Source organism: Balaenoptera physalus (assembly GCF_965194825.1).
Source record: "Balaenoptera physalus genome assembly, chromosome: 2".
NCBI classification, from domain to species: domain Eukaryota; kingdom Metazoa; phylum Chordata; class Mammalia; order Artiodactyla; family Balaenopteridae; genus Balaenoptera; species Balaenoptera physalus.
Window position 1 is genome coordinate 174,513,732 of NC_138883.1, and position 22,647 is coordinate 174,536,378.

The window sequence follows — 22,647 nt, forward strand, 5'->3', positions numbered from 1 at the left end:
TGAAGGGAAGGCTTGAGATATAATACCATTCTCTGTCCATGCGAATAAGCTGTTCCCTGGGTTCAATCTTGATACTAGTACATAAAACCTCAGGGAATTCCCTGGCAGTCCAGTGGTTAGGACTTGGCACTTTCACTGCCAAGGCCCGGGTTCCATTCCTGGTTGGGGAACTCAGATCCCACAAGCCACACAGCCAAAAAAAAATAAACAAATAAATAAAAAATAAAACCTCATGATTACAGTTAAAATTTTATAAGTAAAAGACTATGGGAATCCTTATACTACAGCTAAGGTGATCATGCCAAATACTTTAATTTATAAGATATTAAAATACATAACGTTATGTACACTACTGATAAATGAGCCCCAGTGGAGGATGGGATTCTGAAGGCATCCTGGGACCCTCCGATTCCAGAAGTCGGAGAGCTTTAGCAGAAAGCAGCCACTCCCCTTCCTTGGGTCTACCACACTCCAGAGGCCTGAGGAGGTGGAATTTCCAAATTCACTTCCACTAAACTCCCCAAGAAGCACTCTTGCTCTTCCTGAAGCGACTTCTTTGGGAAAACATCAAGAATGACCTTGCTTTTCAGCACCTAATATTACACCGGAAAGAGCTTTTTCAGGAAGCAAGTGGCTATCTTTTCTTCTTCAATAAAAGCCAAGGCTTCAAAGAGATAAAGCAACTGAACTGAAATAGCTACACCACTCTCCCTACTTATAAATATTACATAGAGAATCCTCTTCAAAGCTGAGGAGTACAAAGTTCCTCTAGTGAAAGCAACCTTTTTTCAAGCCCACGAGAAAGAGCCCTGAGGGGCAGAAACCCGTGGGACTAAGGGCACAGCCGAGCCAGGCCTCCTGCTTCCATCCTCTTCCCCCCCATCCCCTTCCTCTGACACAGCTGTGCCCCCAGTGACCATCATGATCCCAGCAGGGCAGGGGCAGTACGGGGACACATCCAGATCTGCAACTGCCAGACCATCACCTGAGACACCTGCTGCCACCAAGAAGCCACTGCTACTGAGAGAGGCCAGCACAGCCCAGGAGACTGAAATGCTAATTCGTACAAAAGCTAAACTTAATGGCAGGTATCTTCCTAAGGATTACCAAACGCAAATCACCTACAGCTTTGCATCCCCTTGCCTTTTGCAGAGACGTATCAATGGCACCAACCCCAATCTCTGTCCCAGGCGCGAACCACGGATTCGCAGTAACTTTGACTCTGCTCTCGCCGGGCCTAACAAGCAATCTGTCATCTTTTAGGGTCTCCTGGACATCCCCCCTTCCTCTCCAGTGTCACATCCTGGTCTGGATCTCATCAGCTCGCAGGCCTAATCCATAATTCTCTCCTTCATCCGTCAAACATTTCGGAGCACCTATTGTGTTCCAGGCACTAGAATAAAGAAGGCACACAGGAATACTGCACTGCTTTAGTTCCCCTCGGCCTCCCAGTGGGGAAGACAGACGTCTGGATTAAGAACACATCACAATCCTGTGTAACAAGAGTCATGAAGCGGGACTTCCCTAGTGGTCCAGTGGTTAAGACTCTGAGCTTCCACTGCAGGGGACACGGGTTCAACCCCTGGTGGGGGAACTAAGATGCTGCAGGCCCCGCACAGTGCGGCCAAAAAACAAAGGGTCATGAAGCAAAGTGTGTCCAACTTCAACGAGAAGGCTTCACACAGGCTGTGGCGTCTGAGCTGACTCTTGACAGGTAAGTAAAAGGATCTGGGGTGAAGGGGGTGGGGAGGGAGGAAACGATACTTCTAAAGGCACAAAGACGGGAAGGAATGGCCTGGTTCAGAAAGGACCATCAGTTCAGTATGGCTGGGATGCCAGATGCATGGAAGGAACAGGTGCTAAGGTAGGCTGTAGTCAGATTCAGCAAGGAACATGGAGCATTACCATTGGTAGTGGACAACCAGAAGGTCCAAACTTCAGCCACAATCAACCTAAAGAAGAGCTTGATTTCACCTCTAATGTGTTGGAATTAACTGTCAATATCTAAAAATTAGAAAATTTTATATAAAAATCTGGATTCTTCGCTTCATAGAAAAAAAAGCAAAAATCTGGCAACACTGGGCCAACATCCCCAAGTGGTGACACCTGTTTAAATCTGAGCAGGTGTAGCAGCTGCCGCCTTCAGATGAGATACCTATTACAGAATTCATGACCATCCTCACCTGGCCCCTGAAGACATCTGAATTTGCAATCCCCAGTTTAAAGGAAAGAGTTGCAATAAGATGAGTGTTACAGGAAAGCAACAGGGGCAGTAAAACTGGAGGCAAGAGGGAAAGTTAGAAAGACAGCACAATAGCACAGGGGGAAGGTAACAAAAGCCTGAACTAAGGACAATAAACCCAGAAAAAGGTAATGAGTCAAGAAATGTTTAACTTGCTCTAGGTGCAAGAACACTTATCGGGTAATTTCTGTGGGGCATTTGTTCAAGGCTACATAGGAGACTATATTAAGAGAATGGAAAAATGATTCAGAACTAATTTTCCATTAAAACACCAAGTGGCTCTTTAGTAAACTGTGTGGTTAAGTCCACCCGAAGGCCATCAATCAGCCTGGAGAACTGATGAGGTCCAGCAGCCACGGTCCGGGGATTCTTAACCTGGCTCTCGTGTCCGTTTTCCAGCTGGGACAGAACAAACTCGGACTGCAAGCTTTCCGAGCTGAGCCCTCGACAAGTGCTGTTTACCAGCAGCCAAGCAGCGGGTGGGATGTAAACCATTGCAACGTCTCGCACCGCCACCAGCAGTTACTTCTTAAACTCATAAACCCGTCCAGGCCCTCCGAGGGGAAGGCCCTCCGGAGAACTTACACAAGCCGTTGACGTCCAGCATGTTGGAGACGCCCCGGTCACTCATGTCCACTTCCAGCTGGTTCTTCTCCCGGCTCTCCTCCACCAACTTTTTCAGAGACTTGGACATGACCTGTACCAAACGACAACAACAAAGCACGTGGGCGACGGCAGGAAGGAGCAGAGAGAGAAATGAGGGAACCCCCGGCTGGCACTCTCCAGTTTTCCCCTGGCCTTGGAAAGTGGGCACCCGCAGGCAGGGTCCGGGGGCAGGGAGGGGGATGGGGAGGGCGGGACAGGGAGTGGGAAGGGTCCAGAAGCAAACACAAGGGCAACGCCACACGCATACTCACTGCGGAGGGCTGCACCTAACAGGCTGCGCGTGGGAACAACAGGCTTCTGCACGGGTCACTCCGGCGGCGAGAGATGCACTCGGGCCGTGCAAAGCGAGCACCCGAACGAGGAACACGCCCTGTCCCGGCACTCGGCGCAGGCGCACACCGGGCCGCTCGCAGCTCCTCGCCCCGCCCGCGCCAGAAGGTTCCCTAATTAGGAGAACAGTTTACTAGACGTGGCTTAGCGCGAGACCCCGCCCACAAAAGAATGCGTGCCCCGGGGCCGACCAATCACGTTTGCTGTTCGGCCTCGAGACTCCACCCCACCCGAGGTTAGCTCCCTCCCCGTTGGAGATGCCGATTGGACTGGAGTCGGCGCGTGCGCACTAGTTCGGCGCAGGCTCAGTTTGTAGGTCGAAGCCAGAGTGGTGCGGGCGGAAGCCGGGAAGTTTGGGCAGCGCCTGCGAAGGGATGGTGGTACACCAGGATGGGTCCCGGGGAAGATACAAGTAAATTTTCTCTCAGTGTGCTGCTTCTTTAACTGCGGTTCCACTTACTGGTAGTTGTTACCCTGAGTCCCTTCCCCACAGGTTGTACCTCCCGCTATATTGTGAGCTCCTCAAAGCAAGAACTCCTTGGTGGTCTGTGTGTCCCCGGTGCCCAGGTCGCAGTCACGGACCCCTGGGTCACAGGAGGGGGAATATACCAGATAAATACGTGACTTCTCTGTTCTTAAGCTGTGACATAGCTTAGTTAGCTTTCTATTGAATGATGATTTTCTTATACAGTTTTCATTGTTCTCTTTACTAGAATTTCTGTTTTCTTTTTCTTCTTGTAACTTTTAAGCTTTTCATTACTCGCTACTGCTTGAAATCCAATGACTTCTTCTTGAAGACTTTAGGAACCTTCTAATTTACTGCTCTTAGACTGATTCGTTCTGTCCTTCCAGCTGAGAAGTTATCTATAATTTCTTTTCATTTGGTCCCTGGGTTGAGACAGACATTTCTTGCAGGCATCTTGCTGGACTAACTACCCTCAAGTAACTTTCTCTAGAAGGATGTATAGGAGGCACAAATTTTGAGTAGTTGCATGTTTTTAAATGTCCTTATTCTGCCCGCACCTTTGATAATTTGCCTGACATGGAATTCTAGGTTCAAAAGAAGTTTCTCCTCAATCTCGATGGCATAGCTCCACTGACTTCTGCTTTCAGTGTTGATGCCCAGAAACATATTGGTCTCCTCACATCTTTGCAGGGAACTATTGTTTTCCCTTGGGAAGCATTTGTGATCTTTTTATCATTCGTCATGTTCTGAAATGTCACCATAATATCTCTGATGGGGGGTCTTTTCTCACTTAATCTGTTTAGGGCTCATTGGGTCCTTTTCAGAGGACGATTCTTTTCTCTCTTCCTCTCTGGAAATTGTTTTCTGTTTGAAATTTCCTTTGAAATTTCTTTCCTGCCATTTTCTCTGATTTATCACCCTTTCTGGAAATCGTATTGGATGGCAGCCTCCTGGGCTGGTTTTCAGTAGCTGGGCATTTTTGTTCCCTCATATATTCTTTGTTTGTTTGTTTTGTTTTTTAACTTCATGTTCTGGGAGATTTTCCCTATTTTATCTTAAAGCTCTATTAAATTTTTAAAAATTACTTTGGCTATTAATGAAATATACTTAAGATCTCCTTTTTGTTTAATAGCGCCCTGCTTTTGCTTCATGAATGCACACTCTTCTCAAATATCTCTGAGGATAACAATTTTTAAACCTCTCGTGTTTACTAAGTTGTTTTCTCATGTCCCTTTCTTGTTAGTTTATCTCGTTCTTTCCTGTTCAGGCTGCTGTAACTCTCCCTCTGTCTGGTGATGTCTGGTTGTCCTTTGTATTTAAGCATGAAGTCTGAGCTGATTTCTCTAGATAGCTGGTGTGGTTTCTCTCTTCCTCTGTTGTTGATGTGTATTTGTTTCCCTCCTAGGTCAGCATTAAGTTTCCCTGGGCTGTTTGTTACGTTTCTACAGAGGTTAGAACCCAGTTTTATGATAATCACAAGGCTGCCTTCCCATGCTTGCATTCACTTCTGGTTTTCCAGAAATTTGTTTTCACTCCCTTATAATCTCCTTTCATTCTCTTCACTTTTAGCCATACAATTCTTAATGAAATGTGTCCCTAAGTTCCAGATTTTTATAACATGGAAACAGAACCAGCTTCCTGGATATGCAAACTGTGTGCAGTGACACAAAGCTCCAACCTTAGATGGGCCCCATCGTTAGTTTATTTTTCTGCTATCACCAGCTTGAAATGGGTAATAATTTTTGAACCAGGGGCCCTGCAAATTATGTAGCCATTCCTGCAAGGAAAAGTCTATATTTATCAGAGCTAAAATCCCCTCTGCAGTGTCACGGCCAAGTGCACCATGCTTACACACAGCATGTGCTTCAATACCTCCCTCTGGCAGAATATGTACTATCCCTGCCTTTGAGCCCAGAGGGGGCCAAGCAAAGACAGAGCATGGAAGATGCCTGGTCCCCATGAGGCACTAAAGCCGAATCCTGCGTCTGTACCCTGACACCGAATTAATTCTTAGAGACAGAGTTTCAGGTGAAGTAGAAAAGAATAGCTTTAATACTTTGCCAGGCAACGGGGCCCGCAGCGGGTTGGTGCCCTCAAAACTGTGTGTCCAACCTGGAGTGGATATCGAGTTGTTTTATAGTAATGGTTCAAAGAGGGTGTGGTCAGCTCGTGGGCTTTCTTCTGATTGGTTGGTGGGGAGGTAAGTGGGAGTCGGCATCATCAACCTTCTGGTTCCAACCGGTCTGGGGTCTCCGTGCTTGTGGGCAGCACACAGCTAACTTCTCCCACCTGGAGGGGGTTTCAGTATCTGCTGAACAGCCCAGAGATATTGTGATGTGCATCCCTTGGAGGGGGGAGGGGGAGACCAGGACCCTGCCCCAAGACTGCACTGTTGTTTCTTTTGACCCGTTCCTCCCTTCCCTAATTAGCAACTGTTTGAACCTGCCCATTGGAGCTCAGGGAAGGTCTTGGAGGCTGAATGAAGCCCATTTTCTGTAATCAAGAAATGGGGGCCACAGGAAGGCCTTCATGCCCAGGAGCCTCACAGGGTCCTGCTCTGTATCAGCACTCCAGACTATGACAACAGTGCGTAAATTCACGTGAATTATTACATAAATCATTCATTTAAAAAATGCCTTTGTCTCCAATACACTACTTATGAAGAAACATATAAAGTTACCAAGTTAAAATGTGAAAAGCAGGGAGTTCCCTGGCGGCCTAGTGGTTAGGATTCCAGGCTTTCACTGTTGTGGCCCGGGTTCAATCCCTGGTTGGGGAACATCCGGCTGACCAAGTGGCGTGGCCAAAAAAACAGAAAGTAAAAAAAAAAAAAATTTGAAAAGCAAATTTCTCATTAAATATCCAAAAATTATCAGATCATTTTTTTTCCAATAACTCCCCCATTAAATTGATAGCCATAGGGTGACTTGAGGTCTTAATAAGTTAAACGTTTTCTTCCGTTAACGGTATTTTTGACTCTGTCTAATCTCTGAGTTTTTACTAAAATAACAAGAATTGCATCAGCAATTTTTCTAGGTCATATAACAGTGACAGTCTTTTTTAATAATGTCACTAGATCTATGAAGATAGTCGGGCTGTCATATTACTAAGTTCACACTTAATCCCTCTGGCAGGATGGGAGGCACTCTCTTCGGCGGCTGCTGAGGTTAAAATCACATTCTGTCACTCAAGTTTTACAAGCTTTTCCGCACCTCATTTTCCTCAACTGTAGAATGGAGGTGACAGCTCTTAGTATCCCATTTCCACGAGTGATATGAGAAGGATGCCTGGCAGAGAGCAAATGTTATACAGATGTTAGTTCTCCTTTCTCTTAATAAAATTAATGATGTTACTACTCCCTAGGGGAGTGTGTGGTGGATTTTTAACAAATTCCTATTAATTAAATGGAGTTGAAATTTAATAGGAAATTAGGACAAGTAGAACCCAGAACCTGGGCATCTCCTAGCCCCAAACTGTCATTGGCCCCATCCATCCCCTGCGGCGTTCTTCACAAATGTCTGAAGTGCCCGGAGATTCCTGGCCTGTGGTGGCCTCTGGCTGAGTTATCCCAGGCAGTTCCCTGAAGGTCACATGAGAGCAGCTCTGGCCAGCAACGGCTAACTTAACCTTCACCGTTGCTGGCCAGGCTGTGCTCTGTTCTTCCTGCCAAGGCCCAGTTCTTTAGGCAGACAGCAAAGGAGAGGGGGAGAAAGCGCACGTGGTGAGTGGAAGCCTGGCTCCCTGACTCCCGGGCTCTGTTGACTTCCAGGTAAGACCTCCCCTCACCCCCCACCCCCTCGAGACTATTCATTTTCTATCATGGCTTTTTAGATTCTACTTACGGCCTACAGAATGGGAGAAAATATTCTTATTTTCCGTTTTCAGTTTTCAGTGTAAAAATGACATACTAATATTGACTATGCTGTCTTCGTCTTGGTAGATACACTTTCCAGATATTCTCATGGGCCTCCTAGGAATCATGTCTCTCTGAAAAGGACTCTTGTAGACACTGTTACTCTAATGATGCAACCACAGGTCAAATCATCTCTTACTGGTTGACAGCTGCATATGTTACTCTTGCTTTCAGATGAAATAACTATTTCATAGGTTATTGTTCAACTTTCTCCATATTCTGTACCTTTGTGATTCATTTTTAGCTAAAGGAGCTACTAGGTCTTCTATCTACTCCTATCAAACCTCATCTTGAGGGGTTTATTCCATTGTTCCAGCTTTGTCAAGACCCTTGGGTTTGATGGTCTCTTCACTGCGTTCACTGTTCTTTCCAATAGAGTGTCCTCCACGAAGCCGAGGCATCCGTCCATGGTAGAGCGAAGGTGAGAATATCTCATTTACGTGTCTCTGTAGTCTGTGCAGAGATCATTTCCCTGGCATTTGGGTAGTACAGGAAGATGCAGTTACACATTCGATAGCGTCTTTCATTCACTGGGCCCCATGTTCTCAGTAAGACTTAACTTTGCATATTTAACCTAACGTCTCTTGGTTAAAGGCAGCAGAAAACGTGGTCAAAGCATTGCTTAACTATGTATAACTCCGCATCTCGTGTTGTTAAACTGCGAACAGACAACAGTGGTACGTAGGGAAACTGCAGCACAGAGAGTTAAGGAAGTTAACTAGAAAGGCTAAAATTCAAACGCAGGCAGCTTGGCTCCGGAGTTCCTATACTGAAGGACTCATATACTCTTTTAAAATGGAAATATTCAACTTGAAATTTTACACATACCCCACAGTGAAAGACAAATGTTAATGAGTTAAAAAAGATAATGCAGCATCCCTGTTTACATTTCAGCAGTGTTTGTCATCCCCAATTTGACATTCACAGTGCAAACGGTACTTCTATTTTATTAACTTTTGAAAATGTACAGCACATATGCCATAATCATTTCCATCCCTTTAAGGGATTCTAGAAAATTTCAACTCAAAATATTAGATTAAAGAAGCTACATTCTACATGCAAAAAATGTATACCAATATTGATTCCACATGTACTTTGATGAAAAACAAAGAAGTTCAGATTATTCTCAGTGGCACAGGCAGGGGGGACAGGTATCAGGATGGCAGAATCCCGTCCAGCGTGAGGTCTGAGGGTCCAGCCCCTGCAGAAAAACCAAAGTGCTGAGCAGACCCGGCCTCACGCGGTTAGCTGGCCCAGGTTAACCGGATTGCTGACGGTCGGGCTGCATACTCTGCGTGAAATTTTATGAAGACACGATGTGACGAGGCCACAAAGGGAGCTATGTCAGTGTCCTAAAATTGAAAAAAAAAAAAGAAAAAGAGAGAGAGAGAAGTAACAAATTATATATTTCACAAATTTGAAGATTCTTCCAGAAGGTCAGGTGTAGTAAAGAACTATGACATAAAGGAGCCTTCTAGAGTTGACAGTAAACCTGCATACATTTCTAGAAGTAACCTTGCTAAGAATTAATGTAGAGACTTTACAAAAGAATGTTGCTGGGGCTGGTGGAGGTGGCGAGGAGAAATGGGGGGTGACTAAGTGGGCACAGGGTTTCCTTTTGGGCTAACGAGAAGGTTCTAAAGCCGACTGTGGTGACAACAGCTACACAGCTCTGGGAACTGACTAAATACTCTTGAATCTTACCCTTTAAGTAGATGATTTCTATGGTATGTGAATTATGTCTCAATAAAACCATCACCAAAAATTCAATTTCCAATTCAAGATCTTACTGAAATTTTCATTTTTCTGAAGGGACACACAACTTATATCTGCAACTAAAACGAGCATATGAGTAAAGTATACTACTTTCCCCCCTTAACATCCATACTTTCCTTTTGGGGTTGATTTTCATGTCTTTTGGGGGAACAGGGTGTGTGTGTGTGTGTGTGTGTGTGTGTGGCCAGAAGGGGTAGGAGGTAGATGGGTCTCTGTTTTCTCTCATTTCTAAATCATTCATTTAATACTGATTGAGAGATTTCCATGCTGTGGGTATTATTATTAGCACTAGGAATATAAAAAATGAACCAAACATGCAAACAGCCCTCTCCTAACAGGAGGAGGCAAAGCAGGAAGCAAGTAAGTCAGTAACATGCACAGTAGGCTGGATTGTCCTGGAGACAGAGCACATCACACAGGGTCAAGGTTGCAGTCTGGGGACATGTTCCTCTGTTCTGCTCGGGTCCCCTGCCTTGGTCCTACCCAAGAGTCATCAAAAAACAGACTTATTTCCAAGACAGTAAATTATTCAGGTGAGTGCAGCAGAGGGATTTTTTTCCTAAGAGAGATAACAAGGGATACACAATATTGTACGTTCCTGTGCACATGCACTTTTTCCTTCCATTTCAACCTGCTCCCAAATTTCTACTTGGTATTCTATGCTGACAAACTAGTATGAGCAGATAACAGAAGTTTTAAACTCCCGTTACAAACTAGTATGAGCAGATAACAGAAGTTTTAAACTCCCGTTTGATTCTCCTAATTTTCCTGCCATTCTTTCATGTTTCTAGATGTTCAGATTCTGTAACTGAGAGCAATGCCCGTGAACAATGACAATTATCATAAAAGAAAACATCTTCAAATCACCGTACGATTAGACATCTAAGGAGTAGCTCCCACCATCATTCTGTAAATAAACTGACTTCACTGGACTGGAAATGCTAAAGAAGTCAGTGGCATCTTTAAAAAATAAAACGATTGCACTTGAAACTATGTCTACATTTATAAAAGAAAATTTAAAACTGGGAAAATATTGTAAACACCAATAGTTAAGAAAACTTGACATATCTAGTTATAGACTTGAATTTAATGTGACATTGGTTTCAATGGCAGTAAGTTCTCTCAGTGCCTCAGTTTCTCTTATCTGCAAAGTCCAGGGGATCAAATGGGGTTGTATGTTTGAAAGTCACTGAAAACCAAAAAAAAAAAAGTCATACAGACATAAAGTAATGGTATTGTGAAAATGTCTCTTTTTGAAATTGTTACAAATTTCAACTAAATGTCTAAGACTTAATCAGCTTCTAAATCTGGCATGTGATGCATTACTGGGGTCTCTTTTCTGTGGGCCCCTGTAAACAACTGCAAGACAGTATCTGCTGATCAGGTGACACAAATTCCTGCCCCCAAAATTAGCTCTGTGTATAAGGACAGAGCTACCAGAGAGTTTGTTGAAGGGCTGTCTATAAACCAGAGGAGCTTCATTCAATAAATTAGGCTGCACCCAGAACAGAAAACAACCCAATGATTAAACACAATATACCAGTTTGTTTAGTGGTATGGTAAGATGTTAATGATGTATCAGTCAGTGGACAAAAACACACCACAAAACAATATAAAATATCTGTGCATAGGCAAACATATTCAAAAAAAAGTGTCTAGAAGAATATATGGGAGGATTCTCAGGGTTTTAGAAAAATGTATCTATTTTTTGATATTTCTGAAAATAACACTTATCAATTTTACAAACTGTAAGTTATACTCTAAAAACTCCCTCTACTTCCAGCAGATGTAATTCTCTGTCAGTTTGATTAGAAAGCACAAATGAGCAAAGAGCAAAATGGTAAGAAACAGATAACTTCTCATCAGTAGTCACATTGCCCTTACGTGAAAGCTCTGTAAACATCTACTTGCACATAAAAATGGGAGGGCACTGAGGGCAGACGAGGGCAATACTGAGTCAACATCAGAATTCTAACTTAATGTTTAGGGAGGATCTATTATATAGAGATTTACAAAAACAAACCGTTAGTCCCCAGGCCAATTGTTAATATCCCTGTGCATTTCTTCAAAGAATTCCCACAGTTTTCAGCAAAAAGTGAATGAAATGGAGCCGGGCATCCAAAGTTTCTAACAGTCAGCCCTCCGTAAGGGTAGGTTCCACATCGCGGATTCAACCAACCACAGAATCCAGCAGATACACAACCCGCGAATACGGAACCCGCAGATATGGAGGACTGACTGTATTCACCACACTAGGCCAGGTTTTGTTTTTTTTTAATTTACTTATTTACTTATTTTTATTTTTGGCTGTGTTGGGTCTTCATTGCTGCGCGCCGGCTTTCTCTAGTTGCGGGGAGCGGGGACTACTCTTCATCGCGGTGCGTGGGCTTCTCACTGCGGTGGCTTCTCTTGTTGCGGAGCACGGGCTCTAGAGCACGGGCTTCAGTAGTTGTGGCACGTGGGCTCAGTAGTTGTGGCTCACAGGCTCTAGAGCGCAGGCTCAGTAGTTGTGGCGCACGGGCTTAGTTGCTCCACGGCATGTGGGATCTTCCCGGACCAGGGCTTGAACCCGTGTCCCCTGCATTGGCAGGCGGGTTCTTAACCACTGCACCGCCAGGGAAGTCCCTAGGCCAGTTTTTATAAGAGATTTGAGCATCCGAGGATTTGGTATCCGTGGGGGGTCAACGGAACCAATCCCCTGCAGATGCGATGGGAACACTGTAGTTCTATTCATGCAGAAATAACATGGATAGTCAACCCTGGGCGGTGCATTGAAATCACATATGGAGTTTTCAAAACACAGCATGCCACAGATACTCCCCCAGAAATTTTGATTCTGTAGGTTGAGTGGGGACTGGAAATCTGTGACGCTAAACGACTGGATAGGTGATTCTGACTCAAAGTCAAGTTTGGCAACTATTACTATTAATTTAACTCAATGCCCACTAGGTGGCACTCGTGCTCCCAAAACAAAAAGGAAAGTCAGAAACCTGAATTTGTAAAAGTACCGTGTGCTCTCTAACTGCATGAGTCTGCCTTTAAAGGTGCCTTTTTAAGCTCCTTTCGTTATTTAAAAATAACAATTGGGAGTTTTTAGAAGTTTGTTTTACTCACTGCGCCGCAATACGGTCCAGACGAGGGAGAGTTAGCATCCGGGCCATCGTAGAGCAGGAGGTAGTTCTGGACGCATTCTCCGGGGTCGTCAATGCTGATGAAGTAGAAGCTGACGGTGACAGGTCTTCCCGCAGGAGCAATGATGGTCCATTCGCAGTGAGTGTTGTTTGGGTAAGTGCCGGGATAGCCAGGGCTGGCGACCGAGCCGCTGTCTCCGTAAAGAGTCCCGCCGCAGTCTGCGAGGAAACAGGTGCACGAAGCTTCAGTCAACCAAGTAGAAGCCGTCAGCGCGCTTTAGTGCACTGAAGGCAACGAGACAGTTGTTCTCTCAAGGTGCTGAGGCCCTCTGCAAGAAAAGCGGAGGCAGGAACCCTTTTCCTGTCCCTCCTGCGGGCTGTACCTCCCTTCCTCACTGCCTCCCCCGCTCCCACCTCCACCAAATATCCCTCCCCGCCTCTCACGGCTTAGGAAGGGCTTCCTCCAGATCTTTGCTTTGAAAATAGTGGGTTGAGAGCACAATGGGAAAACCAGGACTTGGGAAAGTAACTGCAGGAGAGAGTGAGGTTGATCTCGGGTGCTTTTGATGGTGTGGAGCTCTCCAGAGGCAGTGAGTGAGTTGATGAGGATGTGGGTGAAGTAAAATTAAAAGGGAAATTCCGGGGAAGAACCAAAGAAAGAGGTGTGTTATTTAAGGTCTTGGCAGTAATGATTCTCAAAGTGACTTTACCAGGCTGATAACTGACAGTTCCAAGACTGATATGCTTAACAAGCCAAAGCTCTTTAAGTATTGGTGCTAATTTGTTCGATGTGTTAATTTGCACAGGAAAGCTATCGTTATTTAGACCAGACAGCCATGGGCATCCAGATATCCTGCGCATAGGAAGAAAGTGCGTAGCATAATTAAGAAGCACTGGGCTGGGTTTCTGACCACTGGAGGTTTAGTCCTGCCTCTGCCACAATCTAGCTGTGCGTTTTAGGCAATGCATCAGTTTGGTGTTTTATTTCCTTGTCTGTAAAATTAGGGCATAGAGATCATCTTTTACTTTTGGCAGTACCAAGAAATCGTTATCTACAATTGTCTTGATAGAATCCTTTTCTAGTCCTCTAGTATATTTAAAATGAGTCCTTTTTATCATTCTTATTTTGAAAGTTTTTAGATATTTGGGGGGACATTTCATAAAGATATTCCTTCTCTCTTGAGTTCAGTGCATTGACGTGACAAATTTCCTTCACTTATCGGTAAACAGCCAACCAAAAATGCAGGAAGGTGCTTACTGCCCTGTAAAAGCCATTAACCTCCAGGACTGCCAAGAAATGAAACGCGGTCTCCAAAGAACACAGCTGTTTAGACATACGCAAGTATGTGTTCATCACTTGGCTTTCTGGCAAACTTTTTAAAAAAAATCCTCAGAGAACTACCTTGATGATCAAAGCAAAAGTTAAAAATAATGACAAAATCAGAATTTATAAAGGACTTAAAAAATCTTTGTACCTTATTTGTGCTTTATATGTAAATATATATTCTTTAATATATAGAAATAATGAATAAAAGTAGCATTTTTTAAATCTCTATACTTTCAGTGTTAAAAAAAATCTCTATTTTTAATGGAAAATAATCAAGTACACAGATTGGGGAAAAGGTCACTTTGACTGTCTTCTTCTATTAGACGCTGTATGTTTTTCTCAGCTGCATTACTTTCCCTTACAAAGTGCCAGGGTCTTACCAGAGGGTGATGAGGTCCAGATAATTTCATATCCATGACCGGAAGTTGCACTATCACTCTTAAATCGTAGGTATAGTTCATGACTTCGGGAGAAAATGGGATTCGGCAACAGAGTCCCACAGAACGTGCCCAGCAATGGCGAAGTGCTCTCGCTTCCATTTCTTACCTTTAAAAACGAGTCATTAATGATTACACTTAGACCTATTGTACCTTCTTCTCTGATTTATCACCACTATACGTTAAGACGTGAGACAATTGCAATGACAACTTTTTGGGGGAAAACTTTGTCTTTTTAGGTACTTAATGGAGGGTTAATACACACAGACGTCACCTTCACTTGCAAAGGAGAGAAACCAATTTGTAGATCAAAAACCATTTACAGCTGGATTCAGAAATATCTGTTAATCTCCAGTAATTAAAACACGACAGCATGTTTCTATAACCAGCTAGTTGACTGGTGTATAACAAACTAGTTGTATCTTTCTTCTTGGGGAGACATTTTGAAGAATGTAGTTAAAGTGAATTTTAAAAAGATGGGTCGGGGGAGAAAAATATTATCTGCTTTGTTTCTGGTCAACTCCGTTATACTTTATTCATCATACTGCATTTATGTTTTTATCTCCCCTTGAAAATTGCTCGGCTATAAAGGGGCCATGAAAAAACAACGTAGAAAGTATGACAAAGTTCAAAACGAAAGGAATTTCTACATGGGAAAAGGACATAATTCAAACAGTCTTTAAAATTTCTGACTCTTAGATTTATTTTAAAAACACTTTGTGAAGCTGAGTAGATTTTTTTTAATTCGCCGCATGGAGTAGACACGCGTGAAAACAGGAAACGTGTTGGCGTGTGAATGCAGGTAAGCGCACTGTGAATTCAACCACGGCTTGTCCTCAAGCCCGGCTCCTGCTGCACATTCCCAAACAGCCCCACTCGGAGGAGGGCTCTTGTGCGGCATCGCAGACACGTGATCCAGGCAGTGTGGGGTTGGAACTATAGTTTAACATGTGGTTAATCGCCAGTTGTCTAAAGTCACCCAGTGTCTTCAGAGGTGTGGTGGGTAGTCTTGTTGGGTTGTGTTGCTCTGGAGAGAGCCCTTTTTCTTTTCGGCTGTGCCCCGCAGCTTGTGGGATCTTAGTTCCCCCATCAGGGATCAAACCCAGGCCCTGGCAGTGAAAGTGCGGAGTCCTAACCACTGGACCGCCAGGGAATTCCCTGGAGAGTTTCCTTTTAGGTCTATGGAGTAGCCAGTGGGAGAGAAAAATGCCTTCCTGGTGCTCTTTGGGCTATTCTGCTAAGGGTTTAAACAAAGTAGCCTTGCCATGGATGGCGCAGCCAGTTAGCTGTCGGCAGACAGAGAGGGCTGCCATTTTCAAGGATGCCCACCTGCCCCACTGCAGTCTTGGCTTTGGGTCTTTTTCCTCTGGTCCTCTTTAGAAAGCTGATGCTCTGCGGGGAGACGCGAGATACTAATTTCCGCTGATGTGCTAATGACCTGTCCTTTTCATTCCTCTCCGCACAGGAGGGGTGGGGCAAGGAGAGCAGAGGGCATCTCTGGGACCCTAGGCGACCCTGAAAGGGGAAGTGAAGGCAAATGCGAAGTCCAAGTGGGGTCTAGAGCTGGGCGTTCGCGTGGTGTAATACGGTCACAGTCCTCAGCGAGGAATTTCCGTTCCCGTCACCGTTTATGTGAATGGAATGCTGAGGCTGCAGTAAGCCGTGCCAGAATCTTCCCGCCGAAAACCAGACACAGCAGCGCTTTACAGGCCTGAGTCGCCGTTTCCTGTCTCTGCTTATTGCACAGGAGGTTTCAGCCCCGTTTCCATGAGACAAGGAAGGGCAGCAGGGCGGAGGGGGGCAGTTGTCACCCCCCGGGGCTGCAGAGTCAGCCCCTGCTCCCCAGCACCCAGGGGCAAGTGGCCAAGTTAACTCCAGTCGACAAGGGTCAACTCCGGCTTGAAGCGAACGCCGAGTAGCTGCGCTGTGACTCCGGACTGTCAGGGTGATTCTCCCTTCCTCCGTATCCCACTCCTCCCCTCGTGTCTGCTTTATGCTGCACGTAACTGTTCAGACTCCACGGGGGGTGAGGTACGTAGGTCTGCGTCCAATGACCTGATTGACACACACACTGCTGTCCCTCCCTCGTCTCCCCTCTGCTGCATCCACGTGCCCCCCACTCTCCTACCGCGGTGATGTTCCCCATGAAAAGGCATGCGCTTCCTCTGAGTACTTACTGCACTAGAGGTTGCGAATGGTCATTAACAAAGGACTTCGATGAATTTTATAGGGGGAGCTTTCCAGGATAACAAAACTCCGTAACAGGCGTAAAGGAGAAAACAAGCTGTTTGGAAACCTTCCGGAAGATTCGCACGTACACGAAACAAAGCCGACTTCGGGTGTCTCGGGTTAAGGTTTCGATGTGAATTCAGTTCAGAGGGAGTCAGCATCTTTGTACATACAAGCCTTACATGGCACCTCAGTTTATTTCCTAAGAATGAATACATTTCCAACAGAGTCTGCAAAGGACGCTGGAGGGAGCTGGAGGGTTTTCATGGCAAAATATAGGCGCTGAGTTCCAGACACAGGAGGGTTCTCTCTCGGTGGGGCGGGGGACGGGCAAACAGCAAAGGTGCTTCTTCACCCAGATGAGGAGGAAGGAACAGAGAGCACTCCACCTTCCTCTGCCCAACGCGCGGTCAAGGAAAGACTCTCCTTAGAGAATAGCGAAGATGCTCTAGACTCACTGTGGCCATCAGGGGAATCAGCCGAACCATCTAGTCTCACGTGGTTTCATGTTTACCTCTACACCAGGCACACTTCAAGCCAGAGTTCTCATCTGGCTCCAAAATTAGCACTTTGCCCTTGGACCTCCCTCACTTCCGGTCTCAACTCACACATTAGCTCCTTTAAGAAAACTTCTCTGTTCCCAGACTGCTTAGGTGCCGCTACCTGTGCTGGCTCTGATAGTCAACAGGAGTGGACAACTTCCTGTCTGTCTTTCCCACAGACTGTGAGCCTCCGGGGGCCCCTGAACATGTCTTGTTCCCTCCTGGATTTCCGGTGTCCGGACCCAGGAGATGGTTGGCAGTTGCCCAAGGATTTAGGCGATGAAAGGACAATGAATCACTGAATGAAATGAGGAAGGAGTATGATTGGCAGTAGCAGAGAAAAAGGAGGAGAATCTTAAGGGATCCATCATCTTTTAAATAATTCATTTGCATCACATTCAAAAGTATGTTACCTCCAAGAAATCACGGGTGCAGTCACTTGAGTCCCCGATGCCAAATGAGTGGAAGAAGAGGGAGATGGTGTGGTCCCGAGGAGCTGTGAGCACGGATGTGCAGTCCATGCCACCGCGATAGCCCCCCGGCCAGCCGGGGCTCCTCAGGGTGCCGAATGCCTTCTTATACTCTCGGTTGCAATCTTATTTAGAGGAAAGACAATAGTCGTAATTCACGTATGCCACGCAGTACTCAGTGCTCCTTCAACTCGACAGGAATCATTCACAGAGATTATTAAATGGCAACAAACTTCAGAAGAAAAGCTAACCTAGCCCCTTCATTTACCTTTGAGATTACTGAGATCCCAAGACTTAAAGCAAACGGCACACTGAGCAAATGCAGTGCAGTGTCTTCACACAAAACACCCCCGTGTGAGATGGTCAATGAGCGAATGTGCACCCTCTCCTGGGACGACAAACATTCTACCATCCTCTACGCTCTTCTGATGACATGGAGGTGGAGGTGGCTGACTTTAGACTCTTTGGGCATAAAGCCTCTACCTCCAAGACAGTTTGGCGTGACGATTTTTCTTCAAATCCTTTGATGAATTATTTGTTCTGATAGAGCTGGCAACTCACCGTTCTTGACCATTTTTGGTAAAACTACCCAGAGCGTTTTCATTTGTTTGTTTTAATCAAAGGCAGCTTTGGTTTTAATCAAGCTTGAAATGAACATTACGTAAAGTGTTCTCTGGAAATAAACTTCTCAGTGACAGAATCCAGTAATTCTTTCAAGGCTCCTGGGTTTTTCCAAAGTAATTTTCTAAGATATAGTGATTCTTCTACATGGTTAAGTGAATAATTAATACAATAACTGCTATATTTTTAAATTAACGACATGAACTTTGAAGAATATGCTGCCATTCTCGACATTTTAATTAACATTTTATTCGCTTTACCTCTTCAGAAGTCAACTTTAGTAATTTGCTAAATTGGGCCTGGCTTCTAGTAAAGAGTCTTACCTCATGTGGGTTTGGTTTATGTCAACAAACCTTAATTTACTCAAGGGGGTCAATTCTAGCTGTAATTGTAATAATGGCAGTTTTTCTGAATAAAAGATGAAATCCCAGAGCTCACCTGCAATCTGATAGGTAAAACCCACTCTAGAGTTTATGTTAAAAACTTCCGATTTAAAAGTGACGATCGCGGTGCTCATGGAAGAATAAAATGTGGGTACAGCTGAAGCATTTCCGCCGAAGAACCGAATTCCTGGATTTCCAATACTCTGAAATGAAACGGAAGCCAAATGCCAGTAGATTTAGTATCAAAGGAGAATAGGCCACAGCAGAAATTAAATTGCATACAAAAATATGGCTTAAATATTCAGCCGTGGAGACCAGTTACAGAGTTTAATGCACTCTGCAATAAGACTTCACCTTGGCCCTGGAATCTACAGGTGTCTCGCAGTCTTCGAGGGGCGGGTGGGAGGTAGGGAGGCCAAGTTTCTGCTGAAACCACGGGGCAGACGCCTGCCTACTGAAGATAAGACCTTCCCCCTCACCCCGCTTCCTATCCAAGGCCTGTGCCGCTGCTCAGGGCGCACCCAGGCTGTCGGAGGAGCTCACCACGGTTCTACTGGGGCTTCTCCATTGTTCTGAACTCTGTAAGACCAACCAGCACTGCTCCCGGCCCTCCCTCAGCACCCTTAGCAGACCTGGAGTGTGTGAGCTGCCCCTCAATCCGGAGAGAGGCAGCCCGGGTGTCCCCGGGAGCCCCCGCTAGGCACCACCCTCAGTTCAGGGCTCCTCACCCTACGCGTGTTCCCGGAGTAACCTGACCGCGCTCATCCTGCAACTACCTACTCACGTGATGATGGCGCCCAAATCTTCAGGCGTTCTGTCAGCGTTACACTCTTGTGGTCAACATTCTCCCCAACATCTAACCCCATGGGCAATTCACACTCATCATTTTTTTTTAAAACCAAAAGAGCTTTGCTCTATGTTTTCAACCATGAATACAGTCCCACTAGACTGGTACCAAATGCCTTCTTAACTGTTCCCTTCAATGCATTCCACACACAGATCCCACTGACTACAGAAGTGCTTCTCCATGGAGCACTGCTGTCAGAACACCAGAGATGTTCATCAGAAATTCAGGTCAATGGGCGTAAGTAGGGGAATTGGTCTCTGAGGGTGGGCCCAGGGGCAGGCACTTTTACCATGACACCCAGATGTTTCTTAGGCATATGACCTACAGACCAAGTTCAGGTTTCTTAATGCCTATAAATAGAGGGTTTTGTAAATGGCTGGAAACCACATTAGGCTGGAAGTAACTTCGAGAACTTATTTAGTCATGCCCTCATTACTTCAAGTGTTTTGCAAACACTGGTGAAAAGGTCATACATGTGACTGTCATTCGTCCTGTAATTGTTACCTCTGCTGGGTCCTGAAACTCTAAATAGTTCTGGTCATAGTCTTGTGAGCGCAGCTCAAGTGCCCACACAGTAATCATGACCTGCTGATGTAGAGGAGCTTCAATGACCCAAGTACAGATGGAAAACGGGACAGCTGGGTCTGATGAATTGGGTGACGAAATACTTTGTGGGGTCCAAGTTGCATTATATGTTCCGCCACAAGGCACTGAGATGGGAAAAAAGAAACAACTTATAAGACATTTTACTTGTAACTCATCACACATATTTAAAATTCTGCTTTCCATACTCTTCCAGCCAAAAGGAGCTATATTTACATCATTCTATGAAGGATTTACAGTCTATATTCTTGACTAAGAATTGTACCAAATTTGTACCATGGATTAAACACAGAGTAATTAACGTGGTGTTTAGTAACTGACATTGAACTTAGACAGTCATTAACATTGAGCGTAGTAATTAGCATTGAGCTTAGTAATTAACACTGAGTACAGATATAAGCACGGCATTATTTTTAGTGCATAAATACACGTGTGTTTCATACTATGTGAAAATGTCTCAGTTTACTCACTGTCCACGATGGTATATGTAGCATTAAATCCTTCCCTTTCTAAAGTTAAGTCACTGACAAATTGAACTGTAAGGAAGTTTCCAGAAGAAATAAATGGAGCAGGTACGGTGGAACCACAAAATGTTCCAGCCAAGTTGGCATTTTCACTGTCCCCATCATATAGCTGAAAAGAAAAACAGCTCATTAGTTATCCATTATTCACAAAGAAGCTGCATATTTTACACTAAAATGGACATAAAGTTACGACAGGTCATGGTTAAGAATCTTACACTAATGTTCTTTTTTTTTTTTAATACTTATTTTTATTTATTTATTTGGTTGCACCGGGTCTTAACTGCAGCTCGAGGGCTCCTTAGTTGCGGCTCGCTGGCTTCTTTAGTTGCGGCATGTGTGCTCCTTAGTTGCGGCATGTGAACTCTTAGTTGCGTCATGCATGTGGGCTCTAGTTCCCTGACCAGGGATTGAACCCAGGCCTCCTGCATTGGGAGCGTGGAGTCTTAACCACTGCGCCACCAGGCAAGTCCCTACACTAATGTTCTTAAAGCTTGTTTTAATTTAGGAACAGAGTTGCTATTGAATCAATTATACTACAATGATTTTTAGTAAAAACCTGGTATATTGCCTAAAGTTTTTTTTCTCATTGGGAAAGTAAAATTCGATTTAAAAACTGATGTGTCGTTACAGCCAGCAAACCCATCGCTACCTCCACCGCCGCCCTCCCTGCCGCGCTGCTCCAAACCATCACGATCTCTCGCCTGGTTCTTGTCGCAGCCTCCCCACGGGCCCCCCGATCCTGCTCTTGACCCCCTAGAATCTGTCTTCAGCACGTCAGCCAGAAGATACAGTTTAGATGTAAGTCAGCCCAGGTCGCTGCTCTGCCGAGAACCCTCTTACATCCTTCTCATCCACTCAAAGCCGCTACAGTGGCCTTCGAGGCCGGATGGGATCTGCTCCCACCCCCATTCCCGGCCTTTCCCATCTGACCTCTCATTGCCACTTTCTTTGCTCTGCTCCCTGAGCGATCCCGGCTCTCCTGCATGCCGGCTGTTGCGTCTGCAGTTCCCTTTGCCTGGAATGCCCTCCTATTTATCCGCGTGGTTTCATTCCCCTCTGTTGCTTTAGGCCTTTACTCAAATACCACTAACTCACTAAAGCCTTCCCTGAACACCCCTATTTAGCATGCAAGCTCTCCCAATATTCCCTTCCTCCTTTCCGGCTTCACTTTTTCTCCAGAGCATGTTTTACCTTCTACATTATATGTATGTATATATTCATATATAATTTAATTTATTGTCTTCCCCTCTGAAGAGAATGCAAGTTCCATGAAAGCACAGGCTGCTGTCTGTTCTATTCACTGCTAGGTCCCCAGTTTTCAGAAGAGTGGCACACAGAAGGTACTCAGTAAGTATCTAAGGAATGAAAAAGTGCCTTGATTTCTCTCTCCCGCTACCCACCCTCCCAAGCCTGCTCTCCCCAAGTCGTCTTTACGTCAGTAAAGGGCTCAAGCCTAACACCTCAGCCACCCTGATTCCTCCCTGTCTCTTCCCGACCCCGCATCTACTTTGCTCCACCTTCAACATCTAGCCCAAGGGCTCCACCTCCACTGCCCCCACCATGGTCCTTCACCTGCATCACTGTAACATCTCCTGACAGCTCTGGTTCCACAGACCGTTCTCCACCGAGCTGCCTGAACGTCTGCAAGCTTAGAGCAGAATATGCTCCTGCTTGGCCTACAATATCCCCATGGATCCCCCCCACTGCGTCTGAAGTAAAAAGCCACCCTCTTCACCGTGGTCTACAAGCCCCTCTCTGGTCTGGCCTGGGCCGCTCTGGGCCGTCGCCCCCTCCCCAGGTTCCTGTAACTCCGCCGTGCCCTGACAAGTCCCTCCGAGCTGCCCCTCCTGCCAGGAGCTCTCTGCTCAGCCCTTGGACGGCCCACGCCTCGTCATGCAGTCTCAGCTCAGACATCTCCTCCCCAGAGAGCCCAACCCCATCTAATGGGCACTTCCCCAACATCTTCCTGTTCTTTTTTCCTACGATAATTAAAATGTACCTTATTTATTGCTTATTGCTTATTTACTTCTTCTGGCCCCTCACCCATCAAGCATGTAAGCCCCACGGGCAGGGTTCTTTGATTATTCACTGTGTGTCGCCAGCACCCAGAGCAATTCCCAGGCACAAGAGACTTCAGCAA

General features: G+C 45.4%; 2 protein-coding genes and 1 long non-coding RNA gene across 6 annotated transcripts in view; 1 reads left to right on the forward strand and 2 right to left on the reverse strand.

The window, feature by feature from the left end:
* RSU1 (Ras suppressor protein 1) overlaps window positions 1-3,313 on the reverse strand; it is a 193,461-nt gene extending 190,148 nt beyond the window's left edge. Inside the window, exons 1-2 of one of the 3 annotated variants that reach the window (XM_082452944.1) lie at window positions 3,160-3,311; window positions 2,828-2,939 (exon numbers count right to left, since the gene is read on the reverse strand). In XM_082452944.1, coding sequence (XP_082309070.1) covers window positions 2,828-2,936 — 109 coding nt within the window. In that variant the 5' untranslated portion in view covers window positions 2,937-2,939; window positions 3,160-3,311. Of the gene's footprint in view, window positions 1-2,827; window positions 2,940-3,155 lie in introns of all 3 variants that reach the window. The other 2 variants (XM_082452945.1, XM_082452946.1) reach the window with 2 other exon arrangements.
* A 96-nt stretch (window positions 3,314-3,409) lies between these two features.
* LOC309656453 lies at window positions 3,410-22,519 on the forward strand. 2 transcript variants are annotated; one of them, XR_014261363.1, is made up of 4 exons: window positions 3,410-7,473; window positions 19,533-19,617; window positions 21,138-21,305; window positions 22,038-22,519. It is a non-coding gene; the product is annotated as an uncharacterized lncRNA (long non-coding RNA). The 2 variants fall into 2 exon arrangements; XR_014261364.1 differs by lacking the exon at window positions 19,533-19,617.
* CUBN (cubilin) overlaps window positions 8,545-22,647 on the reverse strand; it is a 284,343-nt gene continuing 270,240 nt past the window's right edge. The window contains exons 63-69 of the mRNA XM_082452723.1: window positions 20,454-20,616; window positions 19,885-20,090; window positions 18,589-18,736; window positions 17,473-17,654; window positions 14,232-14,397; window positions 12,508-12,743; window positions 8,545-8,969 (exon numbers count right to left, since the gene is read on the reverse strand). Coding sequence (XP_082308849.1) covers window positions 8,862-8,969; window positions 12,508-12,743; window positions 14,232-14,397; window positions 17,473-17,654; window positions 18,589-18,736; window positions 19,885-20,090; window positions 20,454-20,616 — 1,209 coding nt within the window. The 3' untranslated portion in view covers window positions 8,545-8,861. The remainder of the gene's footprint in view (window positions 8,970-12,507; window positions 12,744-14,231; window positions 14,398-17,472; window positions 17,655-18,588; window positions 18,737-19,884; window positions 20,091-20,453; window positions 20,617-22,647) is intronic.